The sequence below is a fragment of the Panicum virgatum genome, chromosome 1N (genome assembly GCF_016808335.1).
Source record: "Panicum virgatum strain AP13 chromosome 1N, P.virgatum_v5, whole genome shotgun sequence".
NCBI classification, from domain to species: domain Eukaryota; kingdom Viridiplantae; phylum Streptophyta; class Magnoliopsida; order Poales; family Poaceae; genus Panicum; species Panicum virgatum.
In genome coordinates, this window is record NC_053145.1 from 2,965,526 (window position 1) to 2,980,848 (window position 15,323).

Here is a 15,323-nt window from a genome sequence, read left to right on the forward strand (position 1 = left end):
TAGGCAGTATCATTATCATTGCAATCCATGCATGTGTTAATCCTACCAGCAACTACGCTCCAACACCTACTAATCATTGGCAGCCGTGTCTGGTTATATTTTACCACCAAACCGAGGACGACGGCCGTGTGAACGAACCGTGGAGCAGCAGCTGGATCCGTGGATGGTGGATCGCGCCAACCAAATAAGCTGCCGTGATCAACGCTAGCAGCAGCTTGCATTGCTAATTAATGCTAGCTAGCTTGATCGGGAGGGATCGGAATCATCATCCGTGATTGGGATGGATATGGAGGGGTATGCATGGATGAACCCGTGGAGCGAGACAATTGGCAGGGATTGGGTGGTCTCCGGCCAGCTGGGACACGGAGAAATAAACGCCCCGCGCCGCCGCCGCCGCCGCGCCAGCCCGGCGGCCGGCCGGAGCTGCGGCAAGCTGCTAAGCTAGCTAGCTAGGGCAGATTAAGCAATTGCGCGCGATGTTTGGGTGTTTGACCAATACCACCCAGCAAGCATCATACCCAAGTGGCTCCATGATGATGGCTGATGATGGAGCTGCCTTGTAGCTAATAATCCTGGGCCCTGCACACCACTCGCGACAATTAGTTATTAGTTATAGTTATAGCCTTGTAGCTATTAATCCTTGGAACCGCTGGTCAGGTCTAGGTAGATGGTAGAGCTAGTTTATTTGTTCGTCAGAGCGGAGCGTACGTTGACCGAAGCCGGAGCCAGCAGAGGAATCAGCAAAAGTCTGCGCAGCGCTGCGGTAAAATGGCGTGCCCCTTTGCAGTACCCGGGGCAGCGTTTTTTACGCTACACCGGTACTGCATGGTGGCGTACCAGGTGCTAATGGGTTGGGGGGAAACGGATTTTTTGGGGCGGGTTCTGATACGGGTGTGTGTGGATGGGTAGAAACGGATTCTATATGTCAAAGGGTTGGGGCGGGTTGGGGTTAAGGATAAGATGGGCTGGGGTGGGTGGGGGAAAGAAGACTCCGAGGAGGTGCGCCGGCTCGGCGTGCGCAGCAGAGAGCGCAGGCCGGAAGAGGCGTCGCGCGGCACGAGCAGCCACGCAGGCGGAGCAATGGCAGGAGGCTCGCGGCCGGGCGAGACACGGCGCCAGCCCCGGCGCGCGCTCCTTGTCGCGCTGGTGGCGCTCTGCTCCCTCCTTGTCGCTCTGCTCATTGTCCGGGCGAGCAATGGAGGAGAAGGTGCCCATGACCGTGGTCGTCCCTGACCTCTCGCCGCGCCCGACGCCGCTGGGCCCCTCGCCCGCGCCGGCGCCGGAGCCCGGCTCGGACGGCACGCCGAGGCTGCCGTCCGAGCGGCGGAGCCCGCGGGGCGCGCCCTCGTCGGGCGGCCGCAGGCCAGGGCGGCGAGCGCTGACTTCATCAGCAGCAGCCCCGCCGTGCCACTCCCCGCCGGCGTCACCGACTCCGCCACCGTCTTGCCCATGCCCACCCCTGGGCAGCAACACCGGGTAGCTGACTGCTTGCCATTTCCCTGCTCTTTGTTGCATCGCGTCCATCGTTCTTGCTATGCTCTGTTCTCTAGCAGGATAATAATTTCTGAAACATTTACGGCTTCCGGTTACTTTAGTTTCTACCTTTTCTTGATCTTTTCTCACATCTTTGCAAGCTTTGATTTCCCATTGTTTAGCATCTACGGTCTATCGAGCCTTTTGCTTTCCTGCTGCGCCTTGCTCTGACTTCTTCTTTTCCTCCATTACAGGACGACGTGGGGATGGGACGCCGGCGCCGCGGCGGGCGACGCGGACCTCACCCTGCTGGTCTCCAGGGAGTAGGCCGGGCTCCGCAACGCGACCGCGAGCGTCTGCGTCGTCGTGGTGGCACGCTCCCGGAGGAAGCCGCGACATCGATGGCTTCGAGGCAGGGGCCGACGCGGAGGAGGAGATGGAGGTTGGTTTGGGGGAGGGCGTCAGGTAGCGGGAGGCGACTGTCCTGCCCTTGGGCTTGTTGGGCGCCGACGCAAGCGTTGGCGTTGGCGTTGGAGAGCGCCGCGAGGCGGGCGCGGCGGCGGCACCATGCTGCTCCCGGCGTCAGACCATGAGGATGAGGATAAAGGATAGAGGAGACCCAGACCGTGTTGGGTTGAACACATTTGAGATGGGGCGGGTTGGGTCGGGTCAGGAGACTAATTGAATGGGTGGGGTTGGGTCGGGATAATCCCCTACTTATGTTTGGGTGGGGTTGGGTTTGGGGCGGGTTATAACCCATTAGCAGGCGTAAGCGCACCCGGTGCAGACAATCTCAGCTAAGAGCTTGGAACGAGAAGAGTCGGCGCGATTGACTTCCAACGTCCTCGCTCAGTCACTCCTGACTCCTGTACGCACACGCCACCATGGCACGTACAGTATATAGTATTAGTAGTAGTATGGAGTACTGACTGCCGTATTGACCCGAGAACTGGAGCAGAACAGTGGTCTTGTTTGGTTTCTCCCCCGTGCTAGGAATAGTGTCATTTTGACCACTAATTACGGTGTCAAATAAAGTCAGTTTACAAAACCAACTTCAGAACCCCGTGCTAGTGACCCTGAATAGTCTAATGAGGATTTTGACCGCGCGATTAGAGGATGGTTACTGTAGTATCGCTATAGCAAATCATCAATTAATTACCGTCATTAGATTCGTCGCGAAAAGTTACATCCATCCATGAAAAAGTTTTGCAAATAGACTTCATTTAGTACACCATGCATATGAGATTTTTTTTCGGGAAACATATGCGCTAGAATTCTAGCGTGATCCAAATAACAAACAAGACCAGTTCACCGTGTAACCTTCTTCTTGACGCGCCCGTTTCCCGACGTGAACTAGCTTGTGCATGGTCAAGAAAGGGAGGCAGTCCGTTGCACCAGAGAAATAAAAATAGGATGGGAAATTTCGAAACGGCCAGTGAATTGTTTTCCGCCGCCTCCCCTGCAACTGCAACTCCGGAGCTGAAATGCTGGCGCCGTCCTGCACCTCACCGGAAAGCGATTTGACTTGGCTGCACGCCGTCTCAGGAATCCCAAGGCCCCGCCAGCCGCGCACGGGAGGCTCCGGCGGCCTGCGGCGGCGCAGGGTTTGGAAGCCGCCGGCCGCCGGCCGGTCGCCGACTCCTGCGCCGCTGCACGCCAGCGGCCAGCCCGCCCCCGTGCCGCGCCTCCCCGTTTGTCCCTCCGAGACCATCCGTTCGGTCAACCGCCCATGCGGCCGTGCACGCGGGGCCTCACGCCGCCCCCATGCGCTGCCGCTGCCACTGCTGCCCCGTCCCATCACCACCGGGCCTCTGCCACCATCACCCTAGGGCCCGGCCTGGCGGCCGGCGCAGAGAATCCCAGGCGCGCATCGCCACGCCTCGGCCAGCTGCGCTCTGACCCCGACCCCGGCGGCCGTTCCCGTCGCTTCCATTTGCGTAACGGCCGCGTACGGGCCCGCCCCCCTGCCCCCCTGGCCCCTGCAGCCCTGCGGCGTCTCCCGGTCACACAGACGTGCGGGCCCTGGCGCGACCGGGGCCCGCGTGGCATCGACCCAGGAGGCGCCGTCCGGACAGGCGGGCACCTGCCCCGACAGAATGGTGGTGCGCCCGCGTGCCTAGCGCCGTAGCACTGCTAGTAGCTGACTGTAGAGTAGAGTAGGGCGTTGCGGGCTTGCCTGCCGGTCTGCGCGGGCCTGCATGCCTTCCCGCGCCGATGCCCTGGCAGGGCATGATGCCGCCATCATGGCGCGGGGTGGCCTGCGCTGCGTTTACGCGCGCCGCCAGGGGCCTACTCGTGAAAGCGCCACCCATCGCCACAATGTCTAGAAGCCGACTGCCGGTGGGGCCTGGGGCTCCCGCTCCCCGCGGGCGCGCCACGTGCAGCGGCGGTCAGGGGCGCAGCTAGGCTGAAGGATTAGGGGGTGGCTGAGCCAACATGAGATTGTGTTTAGGGGGACTAAACACTGTTATTTGAATGCTAGACAAGATGATGAAACCTGGAGGCACCATGGGCAGCCGGCCAGTAGGGGGACTGGGGCCCCCAGCCCCCCGCTGGCTCCGCCGCTGGCGGCGGTCAAAGCTGGGGGATCCGAATGGAAGAAACGCTTGGCGTCGTTTTCACGCGTGACACCGGTGGACCTCTACTTTCCTCCTCTAAACAGAATATTCCGTCCTAGTCAGCATGATTCTCTTCTCTATATTCAGTTTTACTGCAACCATTGATTCTCTATATTTCTACTCTATCCCAACTACCAGTCACGAGACCCACTTGTCAGTTTCCCTTCTTCCTTATCCGCCCCCCAACCCACTCCCCTCTCCCGTCACTCTCTCTCTACCCCCGCCGGACCTCTCCGCCCCTCTCCTCCGGCCATCCCTGGGCCTCATCCGGCGAGCTCTGCGCCGCCGCAGCCCGTGGGCGGGCGAGCTCCGCGCCGCCTTGGAGCTTCGCGCCGCCGCGGCTCGTGGGCGGGCGAGATCCGCGCCGTCTTGGGCGGCCGAGCTCCCTCCTCGACTCCTCCGCCGCGTGCGGGCGGCAGCGCGGGGCGACGCTCCTCCCTGGCCCTCCTCCCCGGCCCTCCTCCCCGACGCTCCTCCCCGACACTCCTCCTCGGCCCTCCTCCCCGGCGTCGGAGCGGTGGTGGCGCGAAGGCGGAGCGCGCGAGGGCGGTGGCGTCCTCCCTCCTTCCGAGCATCGTCCCTCACTGGCCGGCGCGGGGCGGCGGGACCAGGCCGGCCGCGGCGGCTCTGCTCGGCTCGGCCACGGCCCCTACTCCCTCCTGCCGCCGCCGGCACCGAGGAGCAGCAGCGCATGGAGGAGGAGGGTGGATCTGGGCGCCTCCACGCCGCGCCCCCCCCCTCCTTCCTCCCTCCTCCTCCCTCATCCCTCCCTCCCTCTCGAGCTCCCCACGGCGGCGGCGGCCTCAAGCTCGGCGGCGCGGCAGAGGCCCGCCTCGAGCTCGGCCTGACCTCGCGCCGTCCTTCCTGCTCCCAACTCAGTTGGCCTCGGGCTCGCCGGCCACGAGTTCGCGGGCGGTCATCCCCGGCGTCGCGCTCCGCCCCTCTCTCCTTCCCCTGTGGCGGCAGCGGCGGCCGTCCCCGGCGGCCGGGCGGTTGGGACGCGCGCGGGCTGGCGGGCCCCGTGCCACCGTGGCGTGTAGCGAGCCTCCGGGATTCCGCTCAGAATAGCAGGTGCGCTCGGCGTCCGCTGCTTTCCGGACGCGGTAGCATGCCCCGCTGCAACGTGTTGGTCCTGTAAATCCTCCTCAAGGAATCTATTCAGGATACGGCTGCAGACAGCCTCAAGGCGATCTGGCTCCCACGCTGCTCACTCAAATCCAACGTTCCACGCCTGCGTCCGGGGCGTGGTTTGTCACCGGGAACAGGGGGGAAGAATCCCCGTCTCAAAGATGGAGGCAAATTGATCTCGTTCATTGGGTGCATGTCTCGCTCACTTTTGTTGTTCCAAGAAAGCTCCTGGTGCGCGTTCGAACCAAGCGAAAGCGGGTGGCATCCTTGCCAAAGAGGAAAAAGAAGAATGAAAGAAAGATCGGTGCACGCGCGTTGTTTTCTTTCGGCACACAGGCAAGCCTTTTTTTTTTTGAAAATAGACCCTTTTTTTTTCAACTTCTGGTTCCGAAAGACTGCCCTTTGCACCGCCATTCCTTCACCCAATTTGAATCTCTCAAGTCCACTCCTAGTGCTCACCGTCAGCGTCAGCCGTCAGGAACCTTTTTGATGCGGGTTTATGCTTGGCAAGGGGACAGAGCTCGATGGCACATAGCATATTTAAGTGCAACTGCTAGTGCACTGCTATATTGGCGTTTGAGTCATTTCGCAAGAAGGGCGCAGGAAGCATCATTTCGTCCCCAAAATTCAAAATTCCTATCACCTTTTTTTCTTTCACGGCTCGGATTTCTTCGAGAATCCATCCTAGCACCACCCGGAAACTTTATGGGGTGTGATACACTAGAGTCGCATCATGCATAGAGCACTACTTAAATGGATTAGCACTACTCAATCTCCTTCGCTTTGGTTGGAAGCAAGGTGTTGTAGGACGTGTGTTGTCATTTATGAAACTAACGAGTACGAAGACGTCATTGACAGAAATTACATTTTACGTGTAAAATCATACACATATATTTACTAAAATATCTTCAAACTAAAAATTAATCTAAATAAGCTAGCGATCAAAATCGACAAATCGTACCATTGGTTAAACTTTTTTGTTCTGTCCTAGTAATCCTGTCCGGCAGGCGGCAGCAGCTGGGAAAGAACTCCAATTGCGTCAAAACCCAGGGGCTTGAACGTAAACGAATCGGAAGCAATAAAAGATACTCCACCCGCACCGAATTTCCGGAGGACACTTAGCCACCTCGCCCCCCACCTTCCCCCTTTTTTTCTCTCCCTCCCATCAGCTCCTCCTCCCTCCCTCCTCCATTACTTTAAAGTTACTCCCACTTACCAGCCACTCTTCCTCCTCCGCCTCGCCCCCGCCCCCGCCCCGTCCCATCCCACCCCGTACCCCCGCGACGCCGCTCCCCAAAAAATTCCCCTCGCCTCGGATTCCCTCGCGCCCCCCGCGTCGCCGGTGCCCGCCCGCCGACGAGGTACGGAGCGCGGCGCGCGTGGAGATCTCCTGCGGAAGCCGTGGCTCCCCTTGTTTCGCGGGATATTTGTTTTTGGATTTTCTCGGAGGGGGAGTTCTAGGGTTCCTGACGCGAATGCAGGTTACGTTTCAGGCTTCGGAGGCGGCGGGGGAAGGAGGAGGAGGAGCCCCAGCCGGAGCCCCGGAGGAGAGGAGGATCCGGTGCCCCCGTCGCTGCCCATGTCGGGCCATCTCGATCGCTTCGCGCGGCCATGTGAGTTCGAGATTTCTCTGCTGTCGGCGTGCCCTTCTTCCCCAAATCCACCCCTCTCCGAGATTCGCGGATGGTTGATTGGTGGGGTTAGGAATCGGCCGCCCGCATGGGGCTAGCGTAATCTGCAGCGTTGATACGGTTTACGTTTCGATTTTTTTCTCTCCATCCAGTTAGCTGCAATGAGGCGTCGGCGAGCTCGCCGGGTTTCTACCAGCTGGTCCGTTTTTGCGGCTTTCACGCGGCGTGTTTGTCTGTCTGGCGATTGGGAGTATCGGGTAGTTCGGCAACCGGCGTGTTCTATTTGACCGGTTCAATACTAGCGTTGTTTTGGTCTCATCGAACGCTCTATGGTCTGTGGATGGGCGCGTAGCTTCCTATGAAGGAGCCACTAGGCTGTCTGATTTGAGAAAAATAAACTTCTCTGATTTGTGTGTCCGAGATTTATCCCTGGGGAAGAACCGCCGCTAGGTCTCAAACCAATTTCCACATGAGACAACGCCTTGTTTTGACCTTTTCAATACCGGCAAGCCCATGCTCCTTCTAGCATTGTGTACCTTAGATGGCCTGCCGCTGCTCCTGCTAGCATTGTGTACCTTTAGGTGAACCAGAAGCTATGTTTTATTTTCTTGAGCTGTAGTTTTTTTTGTTGAAGTAACTTGGTGTTGTAATTTTGGACGAGAGTTGACTTGGATTTCCAGCAAAATAATGTGCAATTTGCAATTCAGTTCCACCAGCAATGGCTTATTCATTTATTTTCATTGCAATGTTTCAGGTTTTGAAGGGTGCTCAAGCCATGATGAACGTAGAGACCATAAGTCGGACTTCGAAATCTCTGAAGATGAAAAGAAGACCAGAATAGGCTCTTTGAAAAAGAAAGCAATAGATGCATCGACAAAGATTAGGCATTCCTTAAAGAAGACCAGGAGGAAAAGTGGCAGTCGGGTTCTCTCTGTATCTATTGAAGATGTGCGCGATCTAGAGGAGCTGCGAGCTGTTGAGGCATTTAGGCAGGCACTGGTTTTAGATGAACTGTTGCCTGCAAGGCATGATGACTATCATATGATGCTGAGGTATATCCTATAGATTATGATGTGCCTTTTATGATAGCTTGTCATGCATTTTCTCATTTTTATAGCACAAATCCACAGCTCAAACGTAACTAAATTTGTTTGTAGATTTCTGAAAGCAAGGAAAATGGATATCGAGAAAGCAAAGCAAATGTGGACAGATATGCTTCAGTGGCGGAAGGAGTATGGCACTGATACAATTGTTGAGGTTAGTTAGCTGAGCACAAGTCATAAAACATTTTAAATTTTGTTTGGCTATATAACATCTGTATGACTGTCTTCAAAACAATAACCTTGAATTATACTTGTTCCATAGGATTTCGAGTACAGTGAGTTGGACGCTGTTCTGCAATATTATCCTCATGGTTATCACGGAGTTGACAAAGAGGGGAGGCCAGTTTATATTGAAAGGCTTGGTAAAGTTGACCCTAGCAAGCTTATGAATGTCACAACGATGGACCGATATGTAAAATACCATGTGAAGGAGTTTGAGAGGAGCTTCTCAATCAAATTCCCAGCTTGCTCTATTGCTGCAAAAAGGCACATTGATTCCAGCACAACAATTCTGGATGTTCAGGGCGTGGTATGTCACTGAAGATTTAGTCTTCCATGGTGCTTCTCTTTCTGTAACTTGATGGTTTATGAGAGCTAATTTGACACTTATGCTTTGTAGGGGTTGAAAAATTTCAGCAAAACTGCACGTGAATTAATTCAGCGACTGCAGAAAATTGACAATGATAACTACCCAGAGGTACGAGCTTCAATTCCTTCTACACTCTTTGTTGCCCAATTTTCTTGCTTGGAATATATTGGGTTAATCTGTTGCATCTCCAGACTCTATACCAAATGTTTATCGTCAATGCTGGTCCGGGCTTTCGGCTGCTATGGAGCACGGTGAAGTCCTTCCTAGATCCCAAAACTACAGCCAAGATACATGTGAGTTTCCACTGAAGTGTAGACTACAATACTATTTTTTTTTGCTTGATAATGTTATTAAATTTTAAGATATGCTTATGTTTCTCTAGGTTCTTGGAAACAAATACCAAAGTAAGCTGCTTGAAATAATTGATGCTAGGTAAGTGATGTTCAATGTACTCATTTCAGGGCTTGTTTTCTTAATTGGTTGCTTGTGATAATTCTGTTACATTTGTAAAAATTGCTCAGTGAATTGCCGGAATTTCTTGGGGGCACTTGTACATGTCCTGAATATGGAGGCTGCCTTAAGGGAGAAAAAGGACCATGGAAGGACCCGAACATACTCAAGGCAAGCATTGTTTGAGCCTGTTATTGATCCTCCTGCAATCAGTTCTTTGCAAACAACCTTCTCACAAGTTCATTTTTGTTTTAACCTCACCAGATAGTCCAAAGTGGTGAGGTCCAGTGTGCTCGACAAATTGTAACTATTTCCAATGGCGAGGAAAAAATTATTTCGTATGCCAAGTCGAAGCTCCACAACGTATGTCTCAGAATCATTCTTTATTGCTTTTGTTTCCAAGGTTATTATCTGTATGAGAAATTCATCACTTTGCTGTCATTAGAATTAATATTTGCTTTAATATGGAATTACAGATGCGAGGGAGTGACACATCAACTGCCGAATCTGGCTCAGAGGCTGACGATTCTACCTCCCCCAAAGCTCTCAGAAGTTACATATCACATCCTAAGTTGACCCCAGTTCGTGAAGAGGTTAGCATTTGATCTTTTCTTGTATTGTGTGTGGTGTATGCCACCAGAGCTGCAGCCTAAAACCCATTACCCTTCGCACAACTATGGATTATCCCAGATGGAATTAAAGTTGTCTTTCTCTCTCTTTAGGTCAAAATGGTCAGGGCTACTAGCTTTTCTACTCGTCTCCCTGAATATGATGTGCCTGTTGTTGACAAGGCCGTGGATGCTACATGGAAGAGAGAGCAACCTCGAAAGACACCTTTACCACCCAAAGGTTAGTTCTTGTTAATATATTTTTTAATCTAAACTTCCCTGGATTCTTGCTAGTACCTGACATTCGCTGTTTTATTTGAAGCAGACTCTTCTCTGAGAACTGAAACCATGCCATCTGACAGCTCTTGGGATATGATCATTGCAACTCTTATGGCTTCTCTTATGGCTGTTGTAGTCTTGGTTCGATCAGTCAAAGATCTGGCTACAAAGAGATTGCCATATAAAACCGATTCAGAAGAAAGCTACTCTACACTGTATCCAGACTCCACTGCGAAAGAGGAATTCCGACCTCCTTCGCCAACTCCTGGGTTTGCTGAAGCTGACTTATTTTCCGCAGTCTTGCAAAGGCTGGGAGAGCTTGAAGAGAAGGTTCAGATGCTTCAAGAGAAGCCTTCTGAAATGCCTTGTGAGAAAGAAGAGTTACTGAATGCTGCTGTCCGCCGTGTGGATGCATTGGAAGCCGAACTAATTGTAACAAAGAAGGTAATTTTCGGGCTGCACTATTCTACATTTTTACAAGTTGTTGCTTGTGATTCTATTCAGCAGATTAGGCTAAAGTTCACTAATCACTCATCATATGTATATGTGAATTTTCTGTAGGCTTTGCATGAGGCTCTTATCAGGCAAGAGGAGTTGCTTGCCTACATCGACAGTAAGGAGATCGCCAAGGCTCAGGTTTGTAAATTGTCTTGTGACGTTATAATGTTTAGGACATTATGCCATGCATCTCTATCAGCCTCTAATGTGTAGCTTCCTCCAATGTAGAAAAAGAAGAAAACAATGTTTTGCTACTAGGACCTGGAGAGAGACCCTTTGTTGGGTTTCTGCCTTCTGAGATGAGATGCCAAAGATGGCATTGAGATGTAACAGGCGGTGCGTCCGTTTTCTTGACATGTGAATCAACAGGTTTCCGTTGTAAATCGAGAAAATTCTGACAGAAATAAAATGACTTTTCCCCCATCTTGACTTCTGCCCTTTCAGTTCATGGTTGTCTCCGGATCCACTTGAGACTTGGCAAATTGATTAGTTGTGTTTCGAGTTTTGATTTGTTTCGTTATAGCAATAATTGGTTGGTTGGTTGGTTGGTCGGTCGCCGATGACAAGGTGGGTGGACCGTTAGCTGACAGAGTAGTACGCCTAAGACATCCTCCAGCATTGACTTTGCTACCCCGGTCATTGATTGATCCGACTCATACGATCTTTGTTGAATCCCTTTTCAGATCTCGTGAGGTTTTTGCCAGTCCAATGGGCAGATAGCTTAAACTAGAATGCTCAACGATTTACGTATCCTTTTCTACGCTACCGGCAGTGTTTAGGGATTCAGAGACACCTCTTCTTTTTTCCCTTGTACTTTTTCACTGAATATATTCATTCTATTTTCGTATTAGTAGGAGGGAACACAGACAGACACAGGTAACAAAGTCACAGAGGCACAAAGCACAAGGAGGCACGGGTGTTGCTCGCGGCGATCCACCACTCCCCAGGGTCACTGCTGATGGATGATCATCCCCCTTCACCAGCGGAACGGGTTTTGCTGTTGGAGGCAAAACTTTAATGGTATCAGTATATAGACAACATGAATGAGAACTGATGAGTAGTAAGAGAGAATGTAAGATGATCACATACCATTCCTCGCTTCTTCTTCTTCTTCTCGATGTAAGCCAGGACCTCCTCCTGCTGGCCAACCGACGTCTCCAGAAGCTGCAGCCAGCCATTGTTGCACAAAACAAATATGCTCAGTCACACACCACACCATGGTGTCGATGGTCATAAGCAAGCCGGCAGAAAGGTGGAGATCGACCGTTACCTTCTTGGTGTTCTCGAGCTCGGTCTCGAGGGCCTCGACGCGGGAGACGGCGGCCTTGAGCATCTCCTCCTGGTCGGGGGGCATCTCCGGCGGGCGCGCCGCCAGCGCGGCCACCTTCCCCTCCAGGTCGTCCAGCCGCTTGACCAGCGCCTGGTACTGCGCCGCCGACACCACCACCGCGTCCGGCCCCGCCAGCTGCTGCTGCATCTGCCGCGTCTTCTTGGCCATCGCCTCCATGGTCGCGATGCCCATCGCCGCGTCCATGGCCCGCTTCGGCGCGATCTTGCCCACCCGGAACATGGCCACCACCCCCATCACCAGCGCCATGAACCCCGACACCACCTGCCGGTCGCCCGGGTCGCCCTGCTTGTACGCGTCCGGCAGCTGCGCGTACATGTCTGCGCCACCGATACAAGATCACTCGCCACGGTGAGCCCGGTGTCGGTAGTAAGCTTTGGGGCCGGGGAGGAGGAAGACGCGAGCTGAGTCTGACTAACCTCGCGCGATCTGAAGCTTCTCCTCGCTGACCTCGCCGCTCCAGTCGACGCCATGGAAGAGGTTGTTGTCTTGAGGAGCCTGCAAATGCAGCCAGCGTCAGTGCACGCTGGTAGGGTCCCTTCTTAGTGACAGAGAGCATGGCAGCAGGTGAGAGCTGTGTGGGAAACTACTAGCAATCAGATACCGGGTGCTCCGCAGTTTTCATCTCGTGGAGGGGGGACATCTGCGGGTGCTCGATCTTGTCGCGCGCGATCTTGGGGGAGTCGGCGGCGCGGCGCATGGATTCCTGCTTCTGCAAGTGGAAGAAGCTGCGCCGGTGAGCAATCGACATCGTTTTCTACATTGCTGAAGCCAATTGTTCAGAGCTTGCAAGAAGCTTGCACACCTTGGGAACGGGCACTATTTCGTCCTCGGTGATCATCTTCTCGTCGGCCTCGCGAGGGTCCGCGCTGTTCATCCCGCACCGCCCCATGCCGCATTGAACCATCTGAAGAACCAAAAAACAGCACAGTACCAACACAAGAAATGTTCAGACTGCTACTACTGTTCTTTCAAGGCATTTTCAGAATCTTCTTTTTTTTTTGAGTGGGCATTTTCAGAACTTGGTAGTACATGAATCATGAACACGCTGTAATTTGTGATTGCTAATCTGTCTTAGTCAAAGGGGGAGTAAATGAGAACCTTGAGGATTTCAGGGTCCTTCCACGGCCCTTTGTCAGAGCGCATGCAGCCTCCTTCGCAGTTGCAAGTGCCGCCGAAAAACTCGGGCAATTCGCTGTGCAGAAGGATTGAGCGAGCAGGTGAGCCTACCTCTGTTCATTACTACAATGGGTAGACTACAAGCTCCAATGGTATAAATGATGCTGACCTGGCATCAATCACTTCCAGCAGCTTGCTCTGGTACTTGTTGCCGAGGACCTGCATCAGAGCAGGGCGCAAAAATGTAACGGCTTTCGTGGCTCCACCTCTGATCAAATGCAAACAAGAGGTGATCAGAGGTGTTAGGTTACATGGATCTTGGCTGTGGTCTTGGGGTCAAGGAAGGACTTGACAGTGTTCCAGAGCAGCCTGAACCCCTGCCCGGCATTGATGATGAACATCCGGCACAGCGTCTGCGCATCGATTCGAAATCACTGGCAGTTAGTTTCAGTAATTCCTTCAAGCTTTGTGATCACTAGGAGTGTAATTGTGGTAACAACTAACAATACCTCTGGGTAGTTGTCTCCGTCGATCTTCTGGAGGCGGCCGATGAGGTCCCTCGCTGCCTTGTTGAAGTTCTTGTACCCCTGCACGTATGCACACATCGCGGTGATGGAAATGAAACTGACGAGAGAGACAGACACCATGGCACAGGCAGGAAGCGATCAGCAGCGGCGCCGGAGACGGAGACGCACCACTCCGGAGACGTCGAGGATGGTGGTGCTCTGGTCGATGTGCTTCTTGGCGGCGATGGAGCAGGCGGGGAACTTGACGGCGAAGGCGCGCTCGAACTCCCTGACGTGGTACTGGACGTAGCGGTCCATGCTGGTGACCTGCAGGAGCTTGGTCGTGTCGATCTGCCCCAGCTTCTCCATGTACACCGGCCGGCCGTCCTTGTCCACGCCGTGGTGCCCCTGCGGGTAGTGCTCCAGCACCTGGTCCAGCTCCTCGAACACGAAGTCCTGCGCGCAGGTCCCTGCTGCTGGTTAGGTTTGGTTCATCGATCGCGAGAGCTAGGTGGTGGTGGCCGGAGGAGAGAGAGAGAGAGAGAGAGAGAGAGAGAGAGAGAGAGAGAGAGAGAGAGAGAGAGGAGCACGGACGTCCATGATGGTGTCGGAGCCGAACTCCTTGCGCCATTGGAGCATGTCGGACCACATCTGCTTGGACTTGTCGATGTCGAACTTGCGGGCGCGGAGGAAGCGGAGCATCATGTGGTAGTCGTCGTGGCGGGCGGGGAGGAGCTCCTCCAGCACCAGCGTCTGCCGGAACGCGTCCACCTGCTTCATCTCCTCCGCGTCGCGCACGTCCTCGATGGACACCGACATCACCTTGCTGCTGCGCCGGCCCATCGACTTGCGGCTCATCGAGCTCCGCAGCAGCTTCGACGACGCGCTCATCGCGCGGTGCCGCAGCGACGGCGTGCGCGCCGCCGCGCCCTCGCCGCCGTCCATCGCGCCGCCCGCCGTGGGCGTCACGGCTGCCGAGGACATGCAGGATCCTCGCGCGGTGCTGCCTTGCAGCAGCGGCGGCTGCTACGGACGGGCCGGGCGCCCCTGCAGCTAGCACCGACCTGGCGATCCATCAACACATCGATCAATGCCGAGATCAATAATCAACCAAGAAAATATTTCCTTTTTTTCCCACACGGCCGGGGATCCTCCAGATTTATTAAAAAGAACATTTAGCAGATTAACCAATCGGTTTTAACAGGTGTTAATGATCAATCCCTTTTACACAGAAACGAAACAAGAAGAGGCGAGAAGCTCCTTGAATAATTGCAGAATCCAATGGCCAAGAACAGCGGATTTTGATCAAGAACAATGCATTATGCATACATACGGAAGGATCAAGAAATTACCAAAGAAACTATTGCAACCGCAGCGCATGGGTTGCCGATCTGATAGAAGCTTACCACGGAGACGGCGGCCTTGGGAGATTGCGGAGGGAGGGGAGGAGGCGGGGGAGGAGGGAGGAAGAAGAAAGGTGGTGATCGCAAGCTCTGCTTGGTTCACGCATGCATGGCGGGCCTGCCTGTCTCTGTCTCTCCCTCCCCCGTCGTCCTCACTATTTCTGGCAAAATGGTAGCTGCGCCGTTGCAACTCCGTTCTAACATACCACTGCAACTACATGCCTCTATACTTTTTTTCTTTTTGCGAAGAACTATATCCCTATATACAACATCTCATAACTTTGCGTTGGATTTATCTGATGTAAACTTGTACTACTGCACCGATTCTGTCATGGATCCACGAAATCTATCTACACATACACTTGAATTTGAATGTATTTTGACTCGAATACAAATGCTAGAGATTGTAGGTTCTTCCAAACTGCGATTGAATTCCATCCCAAATACAAAAAGGCAAAGATTGACCCGAGACCGGATTGAATTTTCATCACCCGAGGCCTAAAGCCCAGTCTAGTTCCATCTCAGACGGTCCAGTAAACAGTTTTCCTTTCCGAAAAGGAGCCCATCTCC

At 53.9% G+C, this 15,323-nt stretch overlaps 3 protein-coding genes across 6 annotated transcripts; 2 read left to right on the plus strand and 1 right to left on the minus strand.

Moving 5' to 3' along the window:
• Positions 1-991: 991 nt before the first annotated feature.
• On the plus strand, positions 992-1,869 carry LOC120653900 (vegetative cell wall protein gp1-like). The gene is made up of 2 exons (XM_039931572.1): positions 992-1,476; positions 1,728-1,869. Exons 1-2 carry the CDS (start codon positions 1,196-1,198, stop codon positions 1,798-1,800), a joined length of 354 nt encoding a protein of 117 aa, XP_039787506.1. The 5' UTR covers positions 992-1,195; the 3' UTR covers positions 1,801-1,869.
• A 4,465-nt stretch (positions 1,870-6,334) lies between these two features.
• On the plus strand, positions 6,335-10,802 carry LOC120654577 (phosphatidylinositol/phosphatidylcholine transfer protein SFH6-like). 4 transcript variants are annotated; one of them, XM_039932153.1, is made up of 15 exons: positions 6,335-6,580; positions 6,713-6,832; positions 7,605-7,902; positions 8,008-8,107; positions 8,216-8,482; positions 8,573-8,650; positions 8,734-8,835; positions 8,925-8,974; positions 9,064-9,163; positions 9,257-9,355; positions 9,469-9,585; positions 9,715-9,841; positions 9,926-10,323; positions 10,441-10,515; positions 10,606-10,802. In XM_039932153.1, exons 2-15 carry the CDS (start codon positions 6,799-6,801, stop codon positions 10,633-10,635), a joined length of 1,875 nt encoding a protein of 624 aa, XP_039788087.1. In that variant the 5' UTR covers positions 6,335-6,580; positions 6,713-6,798; the 3' UTR covers positions 10,636-10,802. The 4 variants fall into 4 exon arrangements, with proteins under 4 accessions (XP_039788087.1, XP_039788088.1, XP_039788085.1 ...); XM_039932154.1 differs by having other exon boundaries at positions 6,701-6,832; positions 10,606-10,791; XM_039932151.1 differs by having other exon boundaries at positions 6,434-6,580; positions 9,923-10,323.
• Positions 10,803-11,182: 380 nt separating this feature from the next.
• On the minus strand, positions 11,183-14,408 carry LOC120654300 (phosphatidylinositol/phosphatidylcholine transfer protein SFH12-like). Its single transcript, XM_039931804.1, has 12 exons — positions 13,945-14,408; positions 13,540-13,806; positions 13,354-13,431; positions 13,156-13,257; positions 13,014-13,063; positions 12,827-12,920; positions 12,531-12,632; positions 12,330-12,437; positions 12,145-12,232; positions 11,648-12,045; positions 11,467-11,541; positions 11,183-11,374 (listed from the first exon to the last, which is right to left on the minus strand). The coding sequence occupies exons 1-12, from the start codon at positions 14,332-14,334 to the stop codon at positions 11,354-11,356; spliced, it is 1,773 nt and encodes a 590-aa protein (XP_039787738.1). The 5' UTR covers positions 14,335-14,408; the 3' UTR covers positions 11,183-11,353.
• Between the last annotated feature and the right edge of the window lie 915 nt (positions 14,409-15,323).

Excerpts from the sequence above, each read along its gene's own strand:
- LOC120653900 (XM_039931572.1), top strand. The coding sequence starts at position 1,196 with ATGGAGGAGAAGGTGCCCATGACCGTGGTCGTCCCTGACCTCTCGCCG. Across the intron at positions 1,477-1,727 it reads CCCCTGGGCAGCAACACCGG|GACGACGTGGGGATGGGACG; the intron begins GTAGCTGACTGC and ends CCTCCATTACAG.
- LOC120654577 (XM_039932151.1), top strand. The coding sequence starts at position 6,799 with ATGTCGGGCCATCTCGATCGCTTCGCGCGGCCAT. Across the intron at positions 8,651-8,733 it reads ACAATGATAACTACCCAGAG|ACTCTATACCAAATGTTTAT; the intron begins GTACGAGCTTCA and ends TTGCATCTCCAG. Across the intron at positions 9,586-9,714 it reads TGACCCCAGTTCGTGAAGAG|GTCAAAATGGTCAGGGCTAC; the intron begins GTTAGCATTTGA and ends CTCTCTCTTTAG.
- LOC120654300 (XM_039931804.1), bottom strand. The coding sequence starts at position 14,334 with ATGTCCTCGGCAGCCGTGACGCCCACGGCGGGCGGCGCGATGGACGGC. Across the intron at positions 12,633-12,826 it reads AGGACCCTGAAATCCTCAAG|ATGGTTCAATGCGGCATGGG; the intron begins GTTCTCATTTAC and ends TTGGTTCTTCAG. Across the intron at positions 11,375-11,466 it reads AGAAGAAGAAGCGAGGAATG|CAAAACCCGTTCCGCTGGTG; the intron begins GTATGTGATCAT and ends TGCCTCCAACAG.